A 20,053-nucleotide genomic window follows, 5' to 3' on the forward strand; every position below is an offset into this window, starting at 1 on the left:
AAGGCCAAATACAATTTTATACCATCATATTTTGCTTGAAGTCCCATTATTACACGATGGAAATTGGATATTATGCCTAATAGGACAAGAAATCTCACCTAATTTTATACCATGAACAACATCTTTAAAAAAATATTGATTTTAAACTACAATAGAAAAAAATTGAGCTGTTTTAATCTCTCTAAAATGCCTTTTTACTTAAACAGGATATAAATACACGAAAAGCTGACTCAAAATGCGCAAATTTGAAAAATGTCGGTAACTTGACGTAAAATGTGTGACTCATATCATGGCTATCTATCTATCTACAATGCATTGCATAGCAGAAACAGAAATTGTAAAGGCACAATAACACACTAACATAATAATGTCACAAGCTATTTTGAAAAATGTGTCCAAATTGTGAATTATTTTTGGATATTAAGATATAGGTGAGCTTTTTGAATGTGCATTTTTTATTTTTAGTTTGTGTATTTTTTAGTAAAACGTCTTTTTATATATATAAATTTAACGTATTTAAAAGCTATTACTCTTTTTTGAAGCTTTTATGAGTAAAATTTAATTTATATAAAATGATTTATTGATTCTAAATTCAGTAAATTTTTATTTTTAATTTATGCCTTTTTTATAGGTATTATATATAATATATTTTAAAAGTTTTTTTAGGGTAACCTATTTAATTAAAGTGGTATACCTAAGTTTTATAGGATTTAACCTTCCCTTGCATTTCATTGATATTGGATATAGGATATACATGGATATATTGACAGGGGAGAATTTGTCGTCACTTTAGCTTGCTAATATGAACCTCATTTATTGGTCAGCTTGTTTATCCTTATCCAGTACGTGAGGGGAGAGGATAGGGCAAAGGGGATGGAGACAGGGTATTGTTATTTTAGCCAGCTGCGAGTTTCACTTTATCAGATTACATAAAAATCTGGTGCAACATCCAAGTAATAATACATCGATTATTTCACGTCATGATATATTAAGGGACTTCTAATGTGTTAAAATGGTCCTATTTCTTATAAATTCATAGGCATATTAATAGATTACTTTTTATTTTAGAATTGAATACCTAATGTCTTTAATTGTATGATTTTATAGAGTTGAACATTATAATGTTTTCTAAAAAGGAATTTAAGGGTATGCTATATATAACCTATTTCATCAAAATGTTATACCTAATATTTGTCTGATGTGTGATTTGACTTAATATCATTATTAGAATAGCCTCAGTTATATTCTAGATAACTAATAAGACTAGTTTAATATCATAATTTTTTATTTATTTATGTGCGGAATGCTGTCTATAATACGATGTGATAAATAACTTTTTTGAAAGACAGTAAAAGTGTCTGACTATGACGTCAGAAAAAATTAACAATTAACCAATGAGAAGCCAGTATTCACAATGGTAAAATATATAGCGGCCTCTCATTGGTTAATTGTTAATTTTTTCTGACGTCATAGTCAGACACTTTTACTGTTTTCACTTTTTTGGTTTTAAAATTGGAAACTAAAATTTGCCTTTTACAATTACATTTCAAGTTTATTTTAAGACTTAAAAATAAAGTTAGCATTATATGAATCATATTTTTCAAAGAAAACTTATTATTATTTTTGCGGCCGTTATTATTGGATATCTTTTCTCTATGATTCATTTAATTACAGTTTTAGACCAGGGAGGGAGAGGACATTGGTATCATTGTTTATCACACTAGTCCCCAAAGTGTTAAAATAACGTTTTCTTATGAGATGGCCGACGCTTTGGGGATTTTTTTTTTTGAAATTTGATTGGTTAGTCATTAAGTTGAGGGTCCAAACGTTTCAACCACAAATTGTAATCTACAGAAAAAGTAATTTTGGATATCATCATTGGAGTGTTTATTGATTTTTCGGCCATTGTCTTATCCCTTTAGATCCCTAGCATTAAGGCATTCTTAGAAATAGTTGGATGTTGGCAAAAGAAAAGAAGGAATTACCTCTATCTACAAGCATTAAGTTCAAATGAAATAAAATAAAGGGCTCTTTTAAAAAATTACCATGTTAACACGAGTAACTCATTATGTTGATGATTATTAGTCAATTAAAGTAACAGGATGTCTGCCTGTGTGTACTGAAGGATCTTGTTAACTAAGACATATCGCCCATAGAAACAAAATTTCTTTGCCCAATTTTTTTACTTTTTGTTTTTAAAATTTAAAGTGGAGACTCATCTCCCCCCCCCTTTCTTTTAGTATCCATAGAGGCCTCTAGGGGCGTAGCCACTAGTATTAAGAATAGTAAGAGATAATTCGTATGACTTTAATATTGGTTCCTCTAATATAAAACTACAATATAACATCATTTTTAAAATAAAAGTAATTAAAGAGTCTAAAAATAAATTTTCTATGACATATTAATTATATTTATATACAACAATTATAAACAAATTAATCATAAAAATATATACCTAGTAATTAGATGACGTCATTATTAAACAAAAAATACCTTTTTTTTGTCTACCTAACGTAACAGAAAAAAATATTTATATCGTTTTTGTTTATTTCAGGTTTTTTGCAGAAGCCGAATTCTACAAATTAAATCACTCATATACAAGGCGACAAAACCTCGCCGCCAAAATGGAGGCCGGCAACATGCACCCGCCGACCACGACCTCATCCGTCGGCGGTGCGCACAACCCCCGCAAACGGCAAATGAACCTGACCCTTGACCTGGAGAGCGCCAGCAATCCCTCTCGCCGCAAACAGGTGCAAACGCTGCTCACCTCGCCCGACGTTCAAATGCTGAAGCTGAACACGCCTGAGTTGGAGAAGTTTTTGAGTCAAAATCCAAGTTTGGCGACGCCCACGCCGTCCGGCTACACGTTCCCGGTAACAGAGGAACAGGCACAATATGCCAAGGGCTTCGAGCTAGCGTTGGAGCAAGTGAAAAAACAGCAGACATCGGCAGTTGTGACCGGCACAACGACGGGTGACCCGTTGACGTCCAAATCGGCTTTGTCGGCGGCGGTAACGGCGTCGTTTTCCTCTAGTCATCATGCTTCAAGCCACGAGGCGGCGACAACCCTGGCCGGACTCAGTAACGCCGTGGTCAATCATTATAATAGCAATAATTTACCGTTATCATTGCCGAACCATCCCGCCTCGGTCACGTTAAAAGTACAAATCAAGGACGAGCCTGACGATATTAGCGTGGCGGGATCATCGCATAACCTCGACCATTCGCATCTCAGCGGTGACTATTCACACCAAAGCGGTGGCGACCACTTTTCGGCGCCCTCCTCAATATCGCCGATCCCGTCCAACGCGTCGACGGGTGACGGCAACAGCCAGCTGAGCCCGCTCGACATGGACAACCAGGAGCAGATGAAGCTGGAGCGCAAACGGATGCGCAACCGAATGGCGGCCAGCAAGTGCCGCAAGCGCAAGCTAGAAAAGATCGCACAGCTCGACGAGCGGGTGAAACAGCTAAAGAATGAGAATAGCGACCTAGCGGCCGTCGTCAAAAAGATGAAATCCAGCGTGGCGCAGCTGAAGCAGGAGGTGTTGGAGCACGCGGAGAGCGGCTGTGAAATACGCTTTGCCGGCGGCATCGACGGTAACGGGGCCGCTGGCTCGTCGACTACTGCGGCGTCGTGATGTTAAAATTTGTGAAAATAATAAAACAAAATTTTTTTTTGTAACAGAGCTAACAACTAAAAAAGAACATTAAGTTACAGGTTCGAGTTAAGAATCACGTGAAAACTAAAATCTGTCAAATCGAAATCTCGGCTCTGTTTTAAAAGAAAACGTTAAAAAAGTGACAAATCCTTAGATTTTCAGGATTGAAAACCTACAAATTGTTATTTTTTGCTGAATAGAATTGCCGTTGTTGCCTAATTAAAACACAGGGGGAGGCAAATAGCACTTGAAGATAAAACTATATTGCTGCTTTCTTTTCCACTAAGCAAATAATTGCAATTCTGCGTCTTATTGTACATTAAGATCTGGTCAACCAATAAAACTATTTCTACATTTTTGGGATTCTTCACTGATTTGATCCAGGATGGTTTTAGCCTATTTTCTAACCCCCTCTCAACCCCTTTGAATATGAAAATCTCTTATAAATATGCTCAGGGAGCAGCCACTAGAAATATATATTTCAAGGTACTATTTGAAGAACTTGCTGAAAAGTTGGAAGCAAAATGGTTTTTATTTATGTGCAATTACCCATACCCTGTCAAAAAAAAAATTGTACTACAATCACAGTGACCTTATTGTTGTTTTATTGACAAGGATAATTATTATGAATTGAATTTTAAGATAATTTTCAACAGGGGGGTTATGTCCTGTCAAATTTTTGTGCTGTTCTTAGCAGTGGCGTGCACCACTGGGTAGTAAAAGGAAATGGCAGGTCTTCCAAATTTAAATTTTTAAGGGGTGTTGACACCCCCTTCTGCACCTTATACGAACATTATTGTCTGTAGTAATAATGCCTTTAGAAAAAGTCGATGCCTAGTCAGATATGTAGTGTCTATAATCCAAGGGAGGAAGGGGACAATGGACTGTAAAGTTACTGGTACCCGTACCTATGATCTACATTCGTTAGCTTTAAATTGTTTAAATTAGATTGTACAAACTGAGTGTCCAAACTTTTAAACGAATATTTTAAGCTACAGAAAGGATACCTAGTTAGGTTTATTATATTTGGGAGTTTACATCAATTTATGATCCATTGTCCTATCCTATTAGATCCCTGAATAGAATCTACCATATAACACTATTCTAATAGTAATTTAACAGTCTTATATTGATATAAAAACAGCACAAGGGGAGCTATCTGATTTGTTCTATTTTATCATAATAATAATCTTTGTCTTCTATTACATGTTATTTTTTGTTATAAAAGTGAAAATTTAGATTTCAGCAATTATAAAAAAGTTATTCAAAACTTCCTACCTACTAGTCAAAAGAAAAAAACTTTAAAATGTTGACAATCATAGATTTTGTACTTCCTAGGTACCTAATGATTTTTTGTGCTTTTAAATTAGTTTTAACCGCAAATGGAGGAATAATTGTAACCTAATAAATCCTAGGGTATTCAAATAAGTATGTAAAATTTCTTTTTTGTGAAGTAGTAAGATAAAAAATCCGTTAAAATCTCGCCAATTGCTAAAATTGTCAAGTCTTCATTTGGTAAGCTTTGAATGGTGTTCGGCTATTTTTCTACCCCCTACCTTCACTTTTAATAATGAGATGCGAGGAGCAAAGCTTCTAGTTATAAAAAAGCACTGCTTTATTTTGTTGACCAATGTATTAAAAAATAATGGAAAAATTGTTGTTAGTTGCCAAAATCAAAGATTATAGAATTTTATTTAGTTATGAAAAAAAGAAAATTTATTATGAAAAATAAAAAGATGTTGTGATCTATAAATTGTTTTTTTCATTAGTAGCAAAGCTACTCTATAGTTCAAGGGCGTCCAAGCTGTGCGCGCAACTGTTACCCACAAATCGCGGTACGGAATATTAGAAAATGTGCAGGTATAAGGTATAAACAATAAGTGAAATAAAACTAAAATAATATTTGTTGTCAAATTCATAAAAATCAGCTTTTTAAAGACGTAGACTTTCTGGTAACGATTGGAGAGTTGTTATGCTTCCTAAATCGTACCTAACTGATATGGGATTCCTCGTTCAAAGTTTGCAATCGATAGGTCAATTCTAACATGTCAAAATTAACTGTTACGGACTGACTGACTCTTATTATAGAAAAGCTTTTCCTGTAAAAATATTACTTTCTTGATGGTGTATTTATTTCAATTAATTAGTGTATCACATTACAAATACTTGTCAATTTAGAATTTAATTTAAGTAATTACAATTAAAATGGTTATCTACCATACTAAAAAATCCTGTGTAGCATCGTATTATAGACATACACCTTTCCGCGAAAATTAAATGAAAAATTTTAAGAATAAACCAGTTTAGTTAACCCCGAGAAATAAAACTAATGGGTTTTAATTTTATGATTTTTATCTTAATATTCGTGGGAAATCGTCTTTAATACGTTGCTAATGGCTGAAAACCGATTCTAATCCTGCGGATATTATAGGTTTCGAAATCATATTGAAAATAATCCTAACAATTTCATTATACTTATAGAGTAGCTGTGCTACTAAATAAAAATGCAACAAAAATAAACTATCACGAGAGCATTGCATAATTTATCATGAATTAACAGGAATAAAGAGACAAGACAAAAAACGAGAATTAAAAATAAAGCTGGGTAAGATTAAATTAATTGTAATCACTGTATGTCAATTTTCACTAATACCCAAAAGTTAAAAAACACTACCAAAAACTGTTGAAAACTTCGAAGACTTTTGAAAACTTAACAGGACTTATTATACTAAACTTGAGTGTCGAAACTTTTTCACCTATTATTTAATATACAGAAGAGGTAATTTTGTTTATCGTAATTGGGACTGTAAATCAAATTATCGCCAATTGTCTTATCCTTTAAGATCCCTGGATACTTTTTACAAAAAATATTTTTTTAAAATCCCAATGAAATATTTATTAATCTACTAGGTACCTAATGTAATTTATCTAAAAAGGCAAAAGAAAAAAGTAACATCAGATTTAGCAGTTTCCCCTCAAAGTGCCTAGTCGAGCAGATTCCACCAGCCCTTATATTGAAATATTACCTATTGGGGTTAATTTTCATTTGTTTTTTTTAGGTTAGGTTATATTGGTTACTGTGTATCCCCACAGGGGTTAGACATCGGTATACCTCCCTGTCCCATAACTTTAAATTTTTTTAAATCAAAGGAGAGTTGACTGTGGGGGGTTGAAATTGCAGGCATTTTTAGGGAAGCCACCGCTACAGTATTTGATTGAGTAATTTAAGTTGGAAAGCAAGAAAGTAACTAAAATTTAATTGAAATATACCAACATTACATGATTTAAATCAGATTTTTAGGAATAACATTGTAACTAATCATTATCCTCATCACCACCGTCCTCACACATCTCCTTTCGTTTGCGGATTCGTCCCAGGAGCCCCCGCATCTGGTCCCACTTGCCCGTGTAGTCGGGCAGGTTCTCAAACACGATATGCTCGGACATGTCCTTGCCGAAGCTGTTCTGGCTCGGTAGGCGGGTGAACGGCGAGTATATTTCAACGATAGGCGTTCCTAAAAGTAAATATTTTTTATTAATTGATTTGGTTGTACAAATCAGCAGTGTCAAAACTTTTTAACCAATAATTTTAATTTGCAAAAAGGGTATTTTTGATCTAAATTAAGGGTAAACAATGTACATCAATATTTTTTAATTTTCTTATCCATGGCTAATATATGTCCATTCATATGCTACTCTACAAGACAAAATTTTATGTCGGCTATTTATCACGTAACTGTGGGTAGACACTCGTCGCGGAATTTTATTTACCTGGTTCAGTCTTGGCAATACTGCTGGAGGTACTAGATGCCTGGCTACTCTGCCTGGATGGCGTGGCCATGGGGTTGCTGGATTCCCGCAGGGGTGTCGAGGTGGCGCTCTTACTACTTGTTAATTCTAGCTCACCATCCTCGAGGCCTTCCATAGCAGTCTCTACGTCTTTCTAAAACAAGTGATGAACTTGTATAAAAAAAGAATATTGATGCTTTCCCTCAAAGTACCTATCGAGCATTGAAAGACCCCGCTCTCTCCTTAATTTTGATAAACAATTTCAAGTAAGTGGGCCCTAATACTGTGGGGCTTCCCACAGTACCAAATATAACCTAACCTTATTTTAAGTAATAAACAAACAAAAAATACACCCCCTATTTCAATTTATAATTTTTTTCTTCAAATTAAGGTGCTATTTTTTAGTGACAATATTTTTCAAAGGGAAAAGTTACATGAAGTGCCTCTCAAAAAGATGATTTCAAGCATACGTTACAAGTATACCATCAAATATATATAGTTTGTATTACAATAAATAACAAACAATCAGACATCACCAAATTAGTCGTCATGCTGTTTTGTGAAAGTATGCTAGCTATTTAAGTTGCATATATCACAAGAATAAAAGTCTTGATGTCTTTAAAACTAATTGGTAGAAGATTGAAATTCTTTCGAATATATGCCTTATAAACCATTGAACAAGAAAAAATATGCACTAAATTCATGTTTAGATGCATTTCGTGCAACTACCCCTTTAGATTATTTCTTACCTCTAAAATAACGACACTATCATCCTTCTTTATCTTCTTTGAATTGTAATGTTCTTCCTCTATAATGATAACAGAATCATCCTGGGACGAATCTAAATCAATAACTTCGCCTTCTAAATCATGTTTTGTTTAATATACTTGTATTTACGCATTATGACGCAATTATTTTAAATCGTTTTCTCTATAATAAAACTCTAATTTTTAGGGATCTTAGGGGATAAGACAATGAAAATAAACAAACTCCACTCATACAATCCCCCCCCCCCCCCCCCAGGAGGTCTCTAGGGGCGCAGTTGCCAGTAAATAAATAAAACAAAACATCCCTTCATCGCTTTCAAACTTGGTGGTGTTGTTAACCATTTTTCTTCTCACATATCCTTTCTGCTCCTTCGGTTTCAGCTCCTCGATCATTTGCTGAAAAAAGAGGGATAGGATAACAAATAGAACCTAAAAAATAAATATTGAAAAATTTTATTTTTTCCCAGTATGAAAAATCATGTGTAGCATCGTATAACAGACAATTTTCAACATATATCAAAATGAAAATCATAAAATTAATACCAGTTTTTTAAAACCCGAACCGTCGGCCCCTCGAGTCTAACAAAACTGTTGTTAAAGTTAATTTTTTTTATTTTAATATCCGCGATATCTATGCTATCATCCCATCCCATAGGTATTATAAACTCACCTTTAATGTTTTAACAGCAGAATAAGACAGGGCTCCATATTTTTTTGATTCATCTTTATATTCTTTAGGTAACCTCGAGTTAAAACCTAAAGGAATAATATTAAAGTAAAAGAATAGATGAGGAGGGGTAAATAACTGTATGTCCAAGGGGTGAGGAACCTGTGCCGACTTTCAATTGGGTCTTTGAATATCAGCCAATAGCATCGGAAATATTAACACAGCCAAGTTGCTAAAAAAGAGCAGAAAGAAATTTGCTAGCAGAAGAAAAAAGTCCCCACTACTGGAGCCAGGTAGTAGTTGTCTGGGTTATATATCATTCTGCACTTTTACATTTATTAGGATAATTACATTAAAATCATCATATTAAAACATTTGCAATATAATCAGAATTATAAACCTAATCATTTGTAATTGCTAGTAAAAACCAAGAACCTTAAGGATAAGACAATAAAGGATAAAAGGATGTACTTCCCAAATTATGTTAAAAAAAATACCCCTTCAAATACTTTTTATATAGTAGCTGCAATACTACTGTTACAAAATCTTACCTGGCCAATCAATAAGTTTTTCCATGTTATATTTGATCTTGTCTTGTTCATCAACTACTTCTCCATCTTCCTCTCCTAGACCACCAACAGTCTTCCCTCTAGAAATAGATAGATATGCTAGCTAGATAGATATACAGATAGATAGAAAGACAGAATGATTTGCAACGTTATATTTGATCTTGTCTTGTTCATCAACTACTTCTCCATCTTCCTCTTCTAGACCACCAACAGCTGGAATGTGAGAAAATTGTGATTTTTGAAGGAAAAACTATGAAAATTTGGGTATAAAAGTAATTTTTAAAAAAGCCACAAAAATGATCAGCTGTGATTTAACGAAAGTCATGTACTGAACCGTCATTGTCTCCCGGTAATGACTACATAGGTCTTGTGAGACGTATGTCAAAAAAAACCTGTTTCCTATCCAGGACACCGGTGTCAAGGAACTCTTTGAAGAAGTTGCTGAAAAGTTGGAAGCAAAATGGTTTTTATTTATGTGCAATTACCCATACCCTGTCAAAAAAAAATTGTACTACAATCACAGTGACCTTATTGTTGTTTTATTGACAAGGATAATTATTATGAATTTTAAAATAATAATCAACAATGTGTCTTTAAAAATAAATCAGCCAGGCCACGACCACTTTTATTTAAGAAAATACCTATAAATCTGAAAGAATAGCGTAGAAACTCTTTTACATTAGTTTATGTCGACACTTCGACATTTAATACCTAAAATCTGACATAATTTCGAAATATATTGAGATGAAAACAGCAAAAGTTTGACTGTGTTGATAAATAATTTAATATTTAAAGGGAGGGGGGCGTAATGACATTTAAACGTAAACCGTGAGCAAAATGGTCTAAATATTGAGCTAGACACTTAAAACTTGATACATAAGCCTAGTCCTATAGATACTACATCTAAATGAAAAAAATTCAAATTTTTTTATTTTAAGGTTAGGTAAGAAAACCCTGCAGAATTGGATTTTTAGACCTTTTTTGGAGTAATTTGATGTAAAAACTCACTTTTGTTTTTTCCTTAAATACTGTGTGTCTATTCATAAGGACATTATTTAAGATGATTCAGCAAGTTTGGGACCAAAACTCAAAAACATATATTTCATATATGACACACAAACTTTAGAAAAAATGCACTTTAGTCCTGCGAGCCACCCACCTAGCCCGCTGGGGTCGGTCCCCGACTTGCTGAATCATCTTAAATAATGTCCTTGTGTAATGACACAGTGTATTCAAGGGAAAAAACCTAATAAAAAAAAACAATTAAAGGAAAGTTTTTACATCAAAATAGACCAAAAAGGCCTAAAAACCCCATTTTCGCAGGGTTTTTCTTACCTAACCTAACCTAAAAAAAAATTTCAAATTTTTTTTGTCATTTAGATGTAGTACCTATAGGACTAGGTTTATGTACCAAGTTTCAAGTGTCTAGTTCAATATTTAGACCATTTTGCTCACGGTTTACGTTTAAATGTCATTACGCCCCCCCCCCTTTTTGTCTGCCTTTTCATAATAATTATCTTTGTCAATTATTAAATGTTATTTTTTTGTTATAAAAGTGAAAATTTAAATTTCAGCAATTGTAAAAAAGTTATTTAAAACTTCCTACCTACTAGTCAAAAGAAAAAAACTATTGAAAAACTTTAAAATGTTGACAATCATAGATTTTGTAATAATGTAGTAAGATAAAAAATCCGTTAAAATCTCGCCAATTGCTAAAATTGTCAAGTCTTCATTTGGTAAGCTTTGAATGGTTTTTGGCTATTTTTCTACCCCCTACCTTCCCTTTTAATAACGAGATGCTAGGAGCAAAGCTACTAGCTATAAAAAAGCACTGCTTTATTTTGTTGACAAATGTATTAAAAAATAATGGGAAAAATGTTGTTAGTTGCCAAAATCAAAGATTATAGAATTTTATTTAGTTATGAAAAAAAAAAATTTATTATGAAAAATAAAAAGATGTTGTGATCTACAAATTGTTTTTTTTTAGTAGCGGCGAAGCTACTCTGTTGTTTATGTTCGTTAGTTAAAATTTTTTTTGTGTGACTTTTATTAAACTTGATTAGTTTGTACAAACTTGTCAACGAGCGGCAGGAGTATGTCAATGATGAATCTCTGTGCACGCCACAGTTTACCCACAAATCGGGTTACGAAATTATGGAACAAGTGCAGGTATAAACAACAAGTGAAATAAAACTAAAATAATATTTGGGGGGCAGATGTAGAGGTCGTCAATTCTACAATATGTTGACCTCAATGACAGCTGAAATTACCTAATATGTTCCGCGATTTTTTTAGAATTAATTTCGTTGTTGGTATAAGCTGGAAAAAGTGGACTATAGAGTAACAAGTAAACCATCGTGAAATTAACTACGATAAATTTAGAATAATAATCGATATATATCAAATTTGCATGTACTCTGTTGGTAATAAAAGTCCCCTTCCCTTATACTGGATGAGCGAACTGGTCCACGTTAACAACCCAAAGTGACGACAAATGTTTCAATTTATCCATGTAAAAAAAACAGATCGACCCATTTTAAAGTAAAAAAAATCCATATGTTTTAAAGGGATCCTGGTAACTATTAAAGAATTGATACGCTTCCTAAATCGTACCTAATTGTTATAGGAATCATCATGCAAAGTATATTTAATAGGACAATTCTAACATGTCTAAATTAACGAAAAGAGGTAACCGATACGGACGTACGAACTGACCCTAGTTATAGAAAAGCTTCGCTTAAAAAAATATTCCTATGTTAATGGTGTATTTATTTCAATTAACTAGTGTATCACATTACAAATACTTGTCAATTTATAATTTAACTTAGGTACAACTAAAATGTGCTAAAAGACTGCCACAATTAGACCCATTACTTCTTTCATAGTCAAAATCTGTCAAAAACATTCAGTTCATCTTAGATTTTAAAGCTAAATCACAGAAGATAAACTGAATTTTTGGAAAAATTTTGACTACGAAAGGGGTGCTTTTATTATTAAAATTTAATAGGTGCTGGCATTCTAACTTTGTCCCTAAAATAAAATCATATTTTTGTTTGATAATAATTATAGAGTAGCTGTGCTACTAAATAAAAATGCAACAAAAAAAAACTATCACGAGAGCATTGCATAATTTATCATGAATTAACAGGAATACAAAGAAAAGACAATAAACGAGAATTAAAAATAAAGCTGGGTAAGATTAAATTAATTGTAATCACTGTATGTCAATTTTCACTAATACTCAAAAGTTAAAAAACACTACTAAAAACTTTTGAAAACTTCAGAGACTTTTGAAAACTTAACAGGACTTTACTAAACTTGAGTGTCAAAACCTTTTTCACATATTATTTTAATATACAGAAGAGGTAATTTTGTTTATCGTAACTGGGACTGTAAATCAAATTATCGTCCATTGTCTTATCCTTTAAGATCCCTGGATACTTTTACAAAAAATATTTTTTTTAAAATCACCATGAAATATTTATTGATCAACAACCTAATGTAATGTATCTAAAAAGGCAAAAGAAAAAAGTAACATCAGATTTAGCAGTTTCCCCTCAAAGTGCCTAGTCGAGCAGATTCCACCAGCCCTTATATTGAAATATTACCTAATGGGGTTAATATTTGTTTGTTTGTGTTAGGTTAGGTTATAATGGATACTGTGTATCCCCACAGGGGTTAGACATCGGTATACCTCTCTGTCCCATTACTTTAAATTTATTTAAAATCAAAGGAGAGTTGACTGTGGGGGGTTGAAATTGCAGGGACTTTGAGGGAAATCGCCGTAAAAGTATTTGACTTTTCAAAATTGAGTAATTTAAGTTGGAAAGCAAGGAGGAAACTAAAATTTAATTGAAATATACCAACATTACATGATTTAAATCAGATTTTTAGGAATAACAAAAAAAATTACATAGTACTAATCATTATCCTCATCACCACCGTCCTCACACATCTCCTTTCGTTTGCGGATTCGTCCCAGGAGTCCCCGCATCTGGTCCCACTTGCCCGTGTAGTCGGGCAGGTTTTCGAACACGATATGCTCGGACATGTCCTTGCCGAAGCTGTTCTGGCTCGGTAGGCGGGTGAACGGCGAGTATATTTCCACGATCGGCGTTCCTACAAGTAAAGATTTTGCTTATTTGGGAAATTTTATCAATTGATTGGGTTGTATATACTAGCAGTGTATAAAAAACTTTTTGATCTACAGAAGTGGCATTTTTTTTTGTTTATCCTAATTTAGAGTATACAATGTTATCGAAAATTTTCTTATCCCTTAAGAATCCTGGCTAATTGTTAATTTCTAATATTCAAGTCTATGTTTTCTGCCAGCTGTTGGTAGGTTTATAACTTTACTTAATTGTTAATGTGTGTGTGTAATCACTCGTCGTGGGATTTTATTTACCTGGTTCAGTCTTGGCAATACTGCTGGAGGTACTAGATGCCTGGCTGCTCTGCCTGGATGGCGTGGCCATGGGGTTGCTGGATTCCCGCAGGGGTGTCGAGGTGGCGCTCTTACAACTTGTTAATTCTAGCTCACCATCCTCGAGGCCTTCTATTGCAGTCTCTACGTCTTTCTAAAACAAGTGATAAACTTGTATAAAATAAGAATATTGATGCTATCCCTCAAAATACCTATCAAGCACAGAAACCCCGTTACCTCCTTAAACTTGATCAACAATTTCAAGTAAGCGGGCCCTAATCCTGTGGGGCTTTCCAGTACCAAATGTAACTTAACAAAAAATACACCCCCTATTTTCAATTTATTTTTTTTCAAATTGCTATTTAGTGATAATATCTTCCAAAGGGAAAATTGCATGAAATGCATTTTTTTTAAAATTATTTAAAGCGCAAGTTACAAGTCTACCATCAAATATATATAGTTTTGTATTACAATAAATAACAAACAATCAGACATAACTAAATTAGTCGTCATTCTGTTTTGTGAAAGTATGCTAGCTATTTAAGTTGCATATATCACAAGAATACAAGTCTTGATATTTTTCAAACTACATGATAGAAAATTTAAATTCTTTGAAATGTAATCCCTATAAATGTAGTTTAAACCATTAAACAGGAAAAAAATATGCAATTCACTAAATTCAAGTTTAAATGCATTTCGTGCAACTACCCCTTTCTAAATTCAAGTATAAATGCATTTTGTGCAACTACCCATTTTGGTACTTTCTTACCTCTAAAATAACGACACTATCATCCTTCTTTATCTTCTTTGAATTGTGTTGCTCTTCCTCTATAATGACAACAGAGTCATCCTGGGACGAATCTAAATCAATAACTTCGCCTTCTAAATCGTGTTTTGTTTAATATTCTTGTATTTACGCATTATGACGCAATTATTTGAAATCGTTTTCTCTATAATAAAACTCAAATTTTTAGGGATCTTAGGGGATAAGACAATGAATATAAACAAACTCCATTCATACAACCCCCCCCCCCCCCCAGGAGGCCTCTAGGGGCGCAGTTGCCAGTAAATAAATAAAACAAAACATCCCTTCATCGCTTTCAAACTTGGTGGTGTTGTTAACCATTTTTCTTCTCACATATCCTTTCTGCTCCTTCGGTTTCAGTTCCTCGATCATTTGCTGAAAAAAAGATAATAAGTAGAGATAGTATAACAACTAGAACCTAAACTTTTCTCAAAGCAAAAAGTATATATTAAAAATTCAAAGCCGAATGATATCTGCTGGATTAGAACCAGTTCTCAGCCATACTGAAAAATCATGTGTAGCATCGTATAACAGACAATTTTCAAAATATATCAAAATGAAAATCATAAAATTAAAACCAGTTTTTTAAAACCCGAACCGTCGGCCCCTCGAGGCTAACAAAACTGTTGTTAAAGTTAAAATTTTGTATTTTAATATCCGCGATATTTATTCTATCATCGCATAGGTATTATTAACTCACCTTTAATGTTTTAACAGCAGAATAAGACAGGGCTCCATATTTTTTTGATTCATCTTTATATTCTTTTGGTAACCTCGAGTTAAAACCTAAAGTGATAGTATTAAAGTAAAAAATAGATGAGGAGGGGTTAAATAACTGTATGTCTAAGGGGTGAGGAACCTGTGCTGACTTTCAAGTGGGTCTTTGAATATCAGCGTCGGAAATATTAACACAGCCAAGTTGCTAAAAAAAGAGCAGAAAGCAATTTGCTAGCAGAAGAAAAAAGTCCCCACTACTGGAGCCAGGTAGTAGTTGTCTGGGTTATATATCATTCTGCAGTTATACATTTATTAGGATAATTACATTAAAATTATCATATTAAAGCATTTGCAATATAATCTTACCTGGCCAATCAATAAGTTTTTCCATGTTATATTTGATCTTGTCTTGTTCATCAACTACTTCTCCATCTTCCTCTCCTAGACCACCAACAGTCTTCCCTCTAGAAATAGATAGATATGCTAGCTAGATAGATATACAGATAGATAGAAAGACAGAATGATTTGCAACGTTATATTTGAACTTGTCTTGTTCATCAACTACTTCTCCATCTTCCTCTTCTAGACCACCAACAGTCTTCCCTCTAGACAGATAGATAGATAGACATATAGACAAATAGTTAGATAGATATATAAGATAGAAAGACAGAATGATTGTCAACGTTATATTTAATCTTGTCTTGTTCATAAACTACTTCTACATCTTCCTCTCCTAGACCACTAACACATACAGGCAGACAGACAGACACAGACTGACAGACGGACAAATAGATAGATTGACAGACAGACAGAAATAGATTATGATAAATAAAGGGATGGATTTAAGAATATCTACATTGCTAGATTATTGATAGATGGATAGATGTCTAGGCATTTTAGAGATCATAAGTAACCTAAAAGCTGTGACTTACTTGGAATGATACATGACAATTCCAGAGGAGCCAACTTGAGCTGCCTTCAGCCATCCTGGGGGGTACCCCAAGGATCTCATCCTGGATAAAAAAAAATTAATAGATTTTGAATTTCTCTACTAGCTAGGTGAGTCTTATTTCCACAAATATTAATAAATATCTCTGTCTGCTTACCTATAAATATATTCAGGTACTTGATCTTCCTTAAGGCCCAGAGCTGACCGCAACTTCTCCGAGGGAAGGCCAGCTCGAAGATGTCCAAATCTTTCATCAACGTGATACCTTAATCAAACAAAATTCAGGTTCTTTTGCAGACGAATGTTTTGTTAATGTTTATTGTTTAGTCAATATTAAACGTTGGCTGACACATGTTATTCAATCCCATAATGGGACAAAAAATTCTTAAGAAAAATTAACACTTTCACCTCAAATTATACACTTTCTAACGAATAATATCATTAGATTGCTGCTTTAATGTCACTGTGTTCCCATTGGTCCAATTCAGGCATTGTTCAATTACTTATTCAAAAAGTATATCTGGCTAAAGAAAAATTATAATACCAAAATGTATACACTTAACAATAATGGGAATGTGTTTTCCAACACTTTGTTAATATTGTCCCAATAAAGGGCCCTTTGACAGGAAGTACCCTGTTGAGCACTTATAATCCCACTATATTATTTTTGATAGGTTAGGCTATATTGGGTGCCGAGGAGCCCCACAGGGTTAAGGCCCCCCTCTGGGGTTAGCATCTATACTTTCTCAAGTTATTATAAAGTATACCTGGAATAGGAAACATTCTTGGACATAAACTCTCTCCTATTCATGGCAATGGCCTTCTGGTCCCTGGGCTGCGGACAATCATTGATCATGTGGTCACCAAGGCAGTTAAAACATTTGTTACCAGATGCAGCTTTGGTCTCTTCTACTTTTTCCTCCTAAAAGGATATTTTAAGGCTATTGTTTCACTTGTTTTAGTTACCTATATTCATAAAAAGGACTCGTACCAACTTTCCCGATCCCCAACAAGGACGAAAAATCAACACATGAGGCACCACATGTTTTAGCTACTAGGAGGGGCGATTTACTATTGGATGGGTGGAGTTAACCTTCCCCTTGTTATTAACCTTAATTCCCTACACTTTAATAGTAAGTTTCACTGTAAAAAAGAACCATTTTGGTTCAGCGGTTAGCGAGATCTAAAGCTAGATAGAAAACATCCTGTTACTTTTATGCATGATTCAGCTCCTAGACGGTTAAAACCAGAAAGGTTGGTGTTAAAACTTTCCCACTAATAATTCTAAAGGGTGTGCAAAAAAATGCGGACATTTTTAGAATTGAAATTGCGCGGCTTGTGTTAATAGTAGAAAAATGTTACTCATATCGTTAGAACCGTTAGGAAGTCTAGTTTTTGGAAATATAAAAACGATTCCTGTGCTACGTATAGTTTGGGAGCGATGTGATAAAATGTCCCAACTGCCTTAAAACTTGAATTGCGAGTAAATCATTAAAGATTAAAGTATATAAAAAATTATGTACCTTTTAAAAATTCAAATTGCGCGGCTTGTGTTAACAGTAGAACAACTTTATGCATACCGTTAGAACCGCTATAAAGTCTATTGTATAGAAATATAAGAACCATTACTGTGCTACTTATAGTTTAGGAGCTACGTTGTAGAATGTCCCAACTAATTTAAAACTTGACTTGCGAGTAAATCATTAAAGATAAAAAAAGGGTGTGCAAAAATGCGGACATTTTTAAAATTCAAACTGCTCGGCTTGTGTAAATAGTAGAAAAATGCTATGTATATCGTTAGAACCGTCATAAGCTCTATTTTTGGAAATATAAGTACGATTTTTGTGCTATTTTTAACACAAGCCGCGCAATTTTAATTTTTAAAATGTCCGCATTTTTTTTCTCAAAAACCTTTAATCTACATGATTGTTTTTGTTTGTCATTAATTTGCTGATTTTTGTCTTATCACGTAGGATAAAACTTACTAGGTAAAATTGTTGGATACAAGATTTTGTACTTTGGTTTCCTACAGAGATAGTTACATGAAAGATAGAAAATTTACCTCTTGTGAATTAGTGAGGATTCTTTCAGCCTCTCCGATGGGAACTTCCTCAGCCTCGTCAAAATCCTCACCCAAATCTAAATAAAATTTTGGGTACTTTTGTTTATCATCAATAAGTAGGATGTACGACAATTTATCATTTTACATGTTTCACACTCCCCCTTCTAGTATTTACCTATTCTAAATAACATGTTCATGCTTTGGTCAGATTGTTGGCTGGTTTCCTGTAGCTTGGCCTCCAGCCGTTTTACCTTTGCCTGTCATGAGCAATGAGGAATAAATAATCTGTTTTTAATAGTATAATCAATAAGTTTATGATTTTAAAGAAGTAGAAATGAAAAACGAGTATTTCTTTAAAATAGGCCAGAATTGGCAATCGCCAATATGTTAAAATAACAAAACAAAAAATAATAAATAAAAAAATATACCTAGTAGGTAAAAAATTACAAATAAAAGAATTAGTAATTTGATAAAAAAAAAGCTAGGTAAATAGGTAGTAGAGTGGAGCAAATAAAAAAACCCTCCAAAAATAAACCTTTTTTGTAATGAAAATCTTTCAAAACAGTTTCTATCTCAATTCTAAGATAAATTTTAATATAACTTATTCGAAACTTTCTGAAAATTGTCCACTGTTTTATTCATATTCCTTTCCTTAAGTAATAAGTTTTCTTTGACAATATTTCTAACATTTCTCTTCAACATTTCTTTACTTCTTATCTCAACTTAGTAAAAAAAAATATTGAAATCAATGGATTTAAGATATACATAGGTATATTGACGGGGGAAAATTTGTCGTCAATTTAGCTTGCTAATATGGACCTCATTTATTAACCGTTTCGTTAAGTTGGAAAGGGAAGGGGTAAACGGAGGGGTCGTTATTATAGCCAGCTACACGTTTCGCTTTAGAAGAGTACATGATAATCTGGTATAAGATCCAAATATTATTAAATCCATTCATTATTATATTTTGTTTGACCTAGATCACTGACTTGTTCCTCAAGTTCTTTTTCATCAATTTCTTCCTCAGTATCATCTATGACATTGATACACTTCACGACTGAGATTTTTTCAAAGTAAAAATTGTCTACAAGTTACATAGCATTAATTTTTTAAATAATGAATCATAGGAGGAATAAGAATAATTTAATTGTAGAATAACTCAAATCCACAAAAGTATCTAGAGAGAATAGTTTAGGAGATTTATAAATTAGCGCTCCTCTGAAAAATACTATCGATTCGGACCAGCATATTCCGAGATCTTTAGCTAACAAAAACTTTACTTTAAATTATAGTAAGGATGGTTTAATCAAATATTTTTTATAAGAACAGATATACTAAGGGATGCAGCAATTTATTGAACACACCCTGCGTGTTATTGATACTAAAGTAAAAAAGTAGTGTAGTGTCCCTTTGCTATCAGCTGTCAAATTTTCTCCATTTTTAGCGCCATTTATTGCCTTCACTCCTCCTTCACTACCTCCACCTAAACTCTCTAACACGGATAAATAGTCCGCCATTTTTAATTTATTCAACACACCTCACAATGAAGTGTTTTCAGCAAAACTGGCTTGGTCAGATTAGACTATAATCTTTGGTTTTATTCTGAAATTATTTTTACAATTTTATTCAATAAGGGTCAA

The 20,053-nt window shown here is 33.3% G+C and overlaps 3 protein-coding genes across 13 annotated transcripts; 1 reads left to right on the forward strand and 2 right to left on the reverse strand.

Annotated features, from left to right (window-relative positions):
* The first annotated feature begins 284 nt into the window (after window positions 1–284).
* LOC145317754 (transcription factor Jra-like) lies at window positions 285–5,418 on the forward strand. The gene is made up of 2 exons (XM_080158998.1): window positions 285–431; window positions 2,555–5,418. Exon 2 carries the CDS (start codon window positions 2,625–2,627, stop codon window positions 3,642–3,644), a length of 1,020 nt encoding a protein of 339 aa, XP_080015124.1. The 5' UTR covers window positions 285–431; window positions 2,555–2,624; the 3' UTR covers window positions 3,645–5,418.
* Window positions 5,419–5,779: 361 nt separating this feature from the next.
* On the reverse strand, window positions 5,780–9,595 carry LOC145317755 (uncharacterized). 2 transcript variants are annotated; one of them, XM_080159001.1, is made up of 6 exons: window positions 9,440–9,595; window positions 8,892–8,977; window positions 8,527–8,617; window positions 8,204–8,295; window positions 7,437–7,608; window positions 5,780–7,180 (listed from the first exon to the last, which is right to left on the reverse strand). In XM_080159001.1, exons 1-6 carry the CDS (start codon window positions 9,462–9,464, stop codon window positions 6,981–6,983), a joined length of 666 nt encoding a protein of 221 aa, XP_080015127.1. In that variant the 5' UTR covers window positions 9,465–9,595; the 3' UTR covers window positions 5,780–6,980. The 2 variants fall into 2 exon arrangements, with proteins under 2 accessions (XP_080015127.1, XP_080015126.1); XM_080159000.1 differs by having other exon boundaries at window positions 8,204–8,316.
* Window positions 5,780–19,991, reverse strand: LOC145317752 (zinc finger CCHC domain-containing protein 8 homolog). 10 transcript variants are annotated; one of them, XM_080158996.1, is made up of 16 exons: window positions 19,822–19,991; window positions 19,390–19,446; window positions 19,064–19,135; window positions 18,589–18,669; window positions 18,414–18,490; window positions 17,119–17,273; window positions 16,509–16,616; window positions 16,335–16,415; window positions 15,769–15,866; window positions 15,386–15,471; window positions 14,970–15,060; window positions 14,650–14,762; window positions 13,863–14,034; window positions 13,330–13,576; window positions 12,790–12,953; window positions 5,780–6,412 (listed from the first exon to the last, which is right to left on the reverse strand). In XM_080158996.1, the coding sequence occupies exons 1-14, from the start codon at window positions 19,928–19,930 to the stop codon at window positions 13,377–13,379; spliced, it is 1,500 nt and encodes a 499-aa protein (XP_080015122.1). In that variant the 5' UTR covers window positions 19,931–19,991; the 3' UTR covers window positions 5,780–6,412; window positions 12,790–12,953; window positions 13,330–13,376. The 10 variants fall into 10 exon arrangements, with proteins under 10 accessions (XP_080015122.1, XP_080015120.1, XP_080015121.1 ...); XM_080158994.1 differs by having other exon boundaries at window positions 12,790–12,967; XM_080158995.1 differs by having other exon boundaries at window positions 13,325–13,576.
* Between the last annotated feature and the right edge of the window lie 62 nt (window positions 19,992–20,053).

Source organism: Acartia tonsa, chromosome 4 (genome assembly GCF_053477335.1).
Source record: "Acartia tonsa isolate MP-2025a chromosome 4, ASM5347733v1, whole genome shotgun sequence".
Taxonomy (NCBI): Eukaryota; Metazoa; Arthropoda; class Copepoda; order Calanoida; family Acartiidae; genus Acartia; species Acartia tonsa.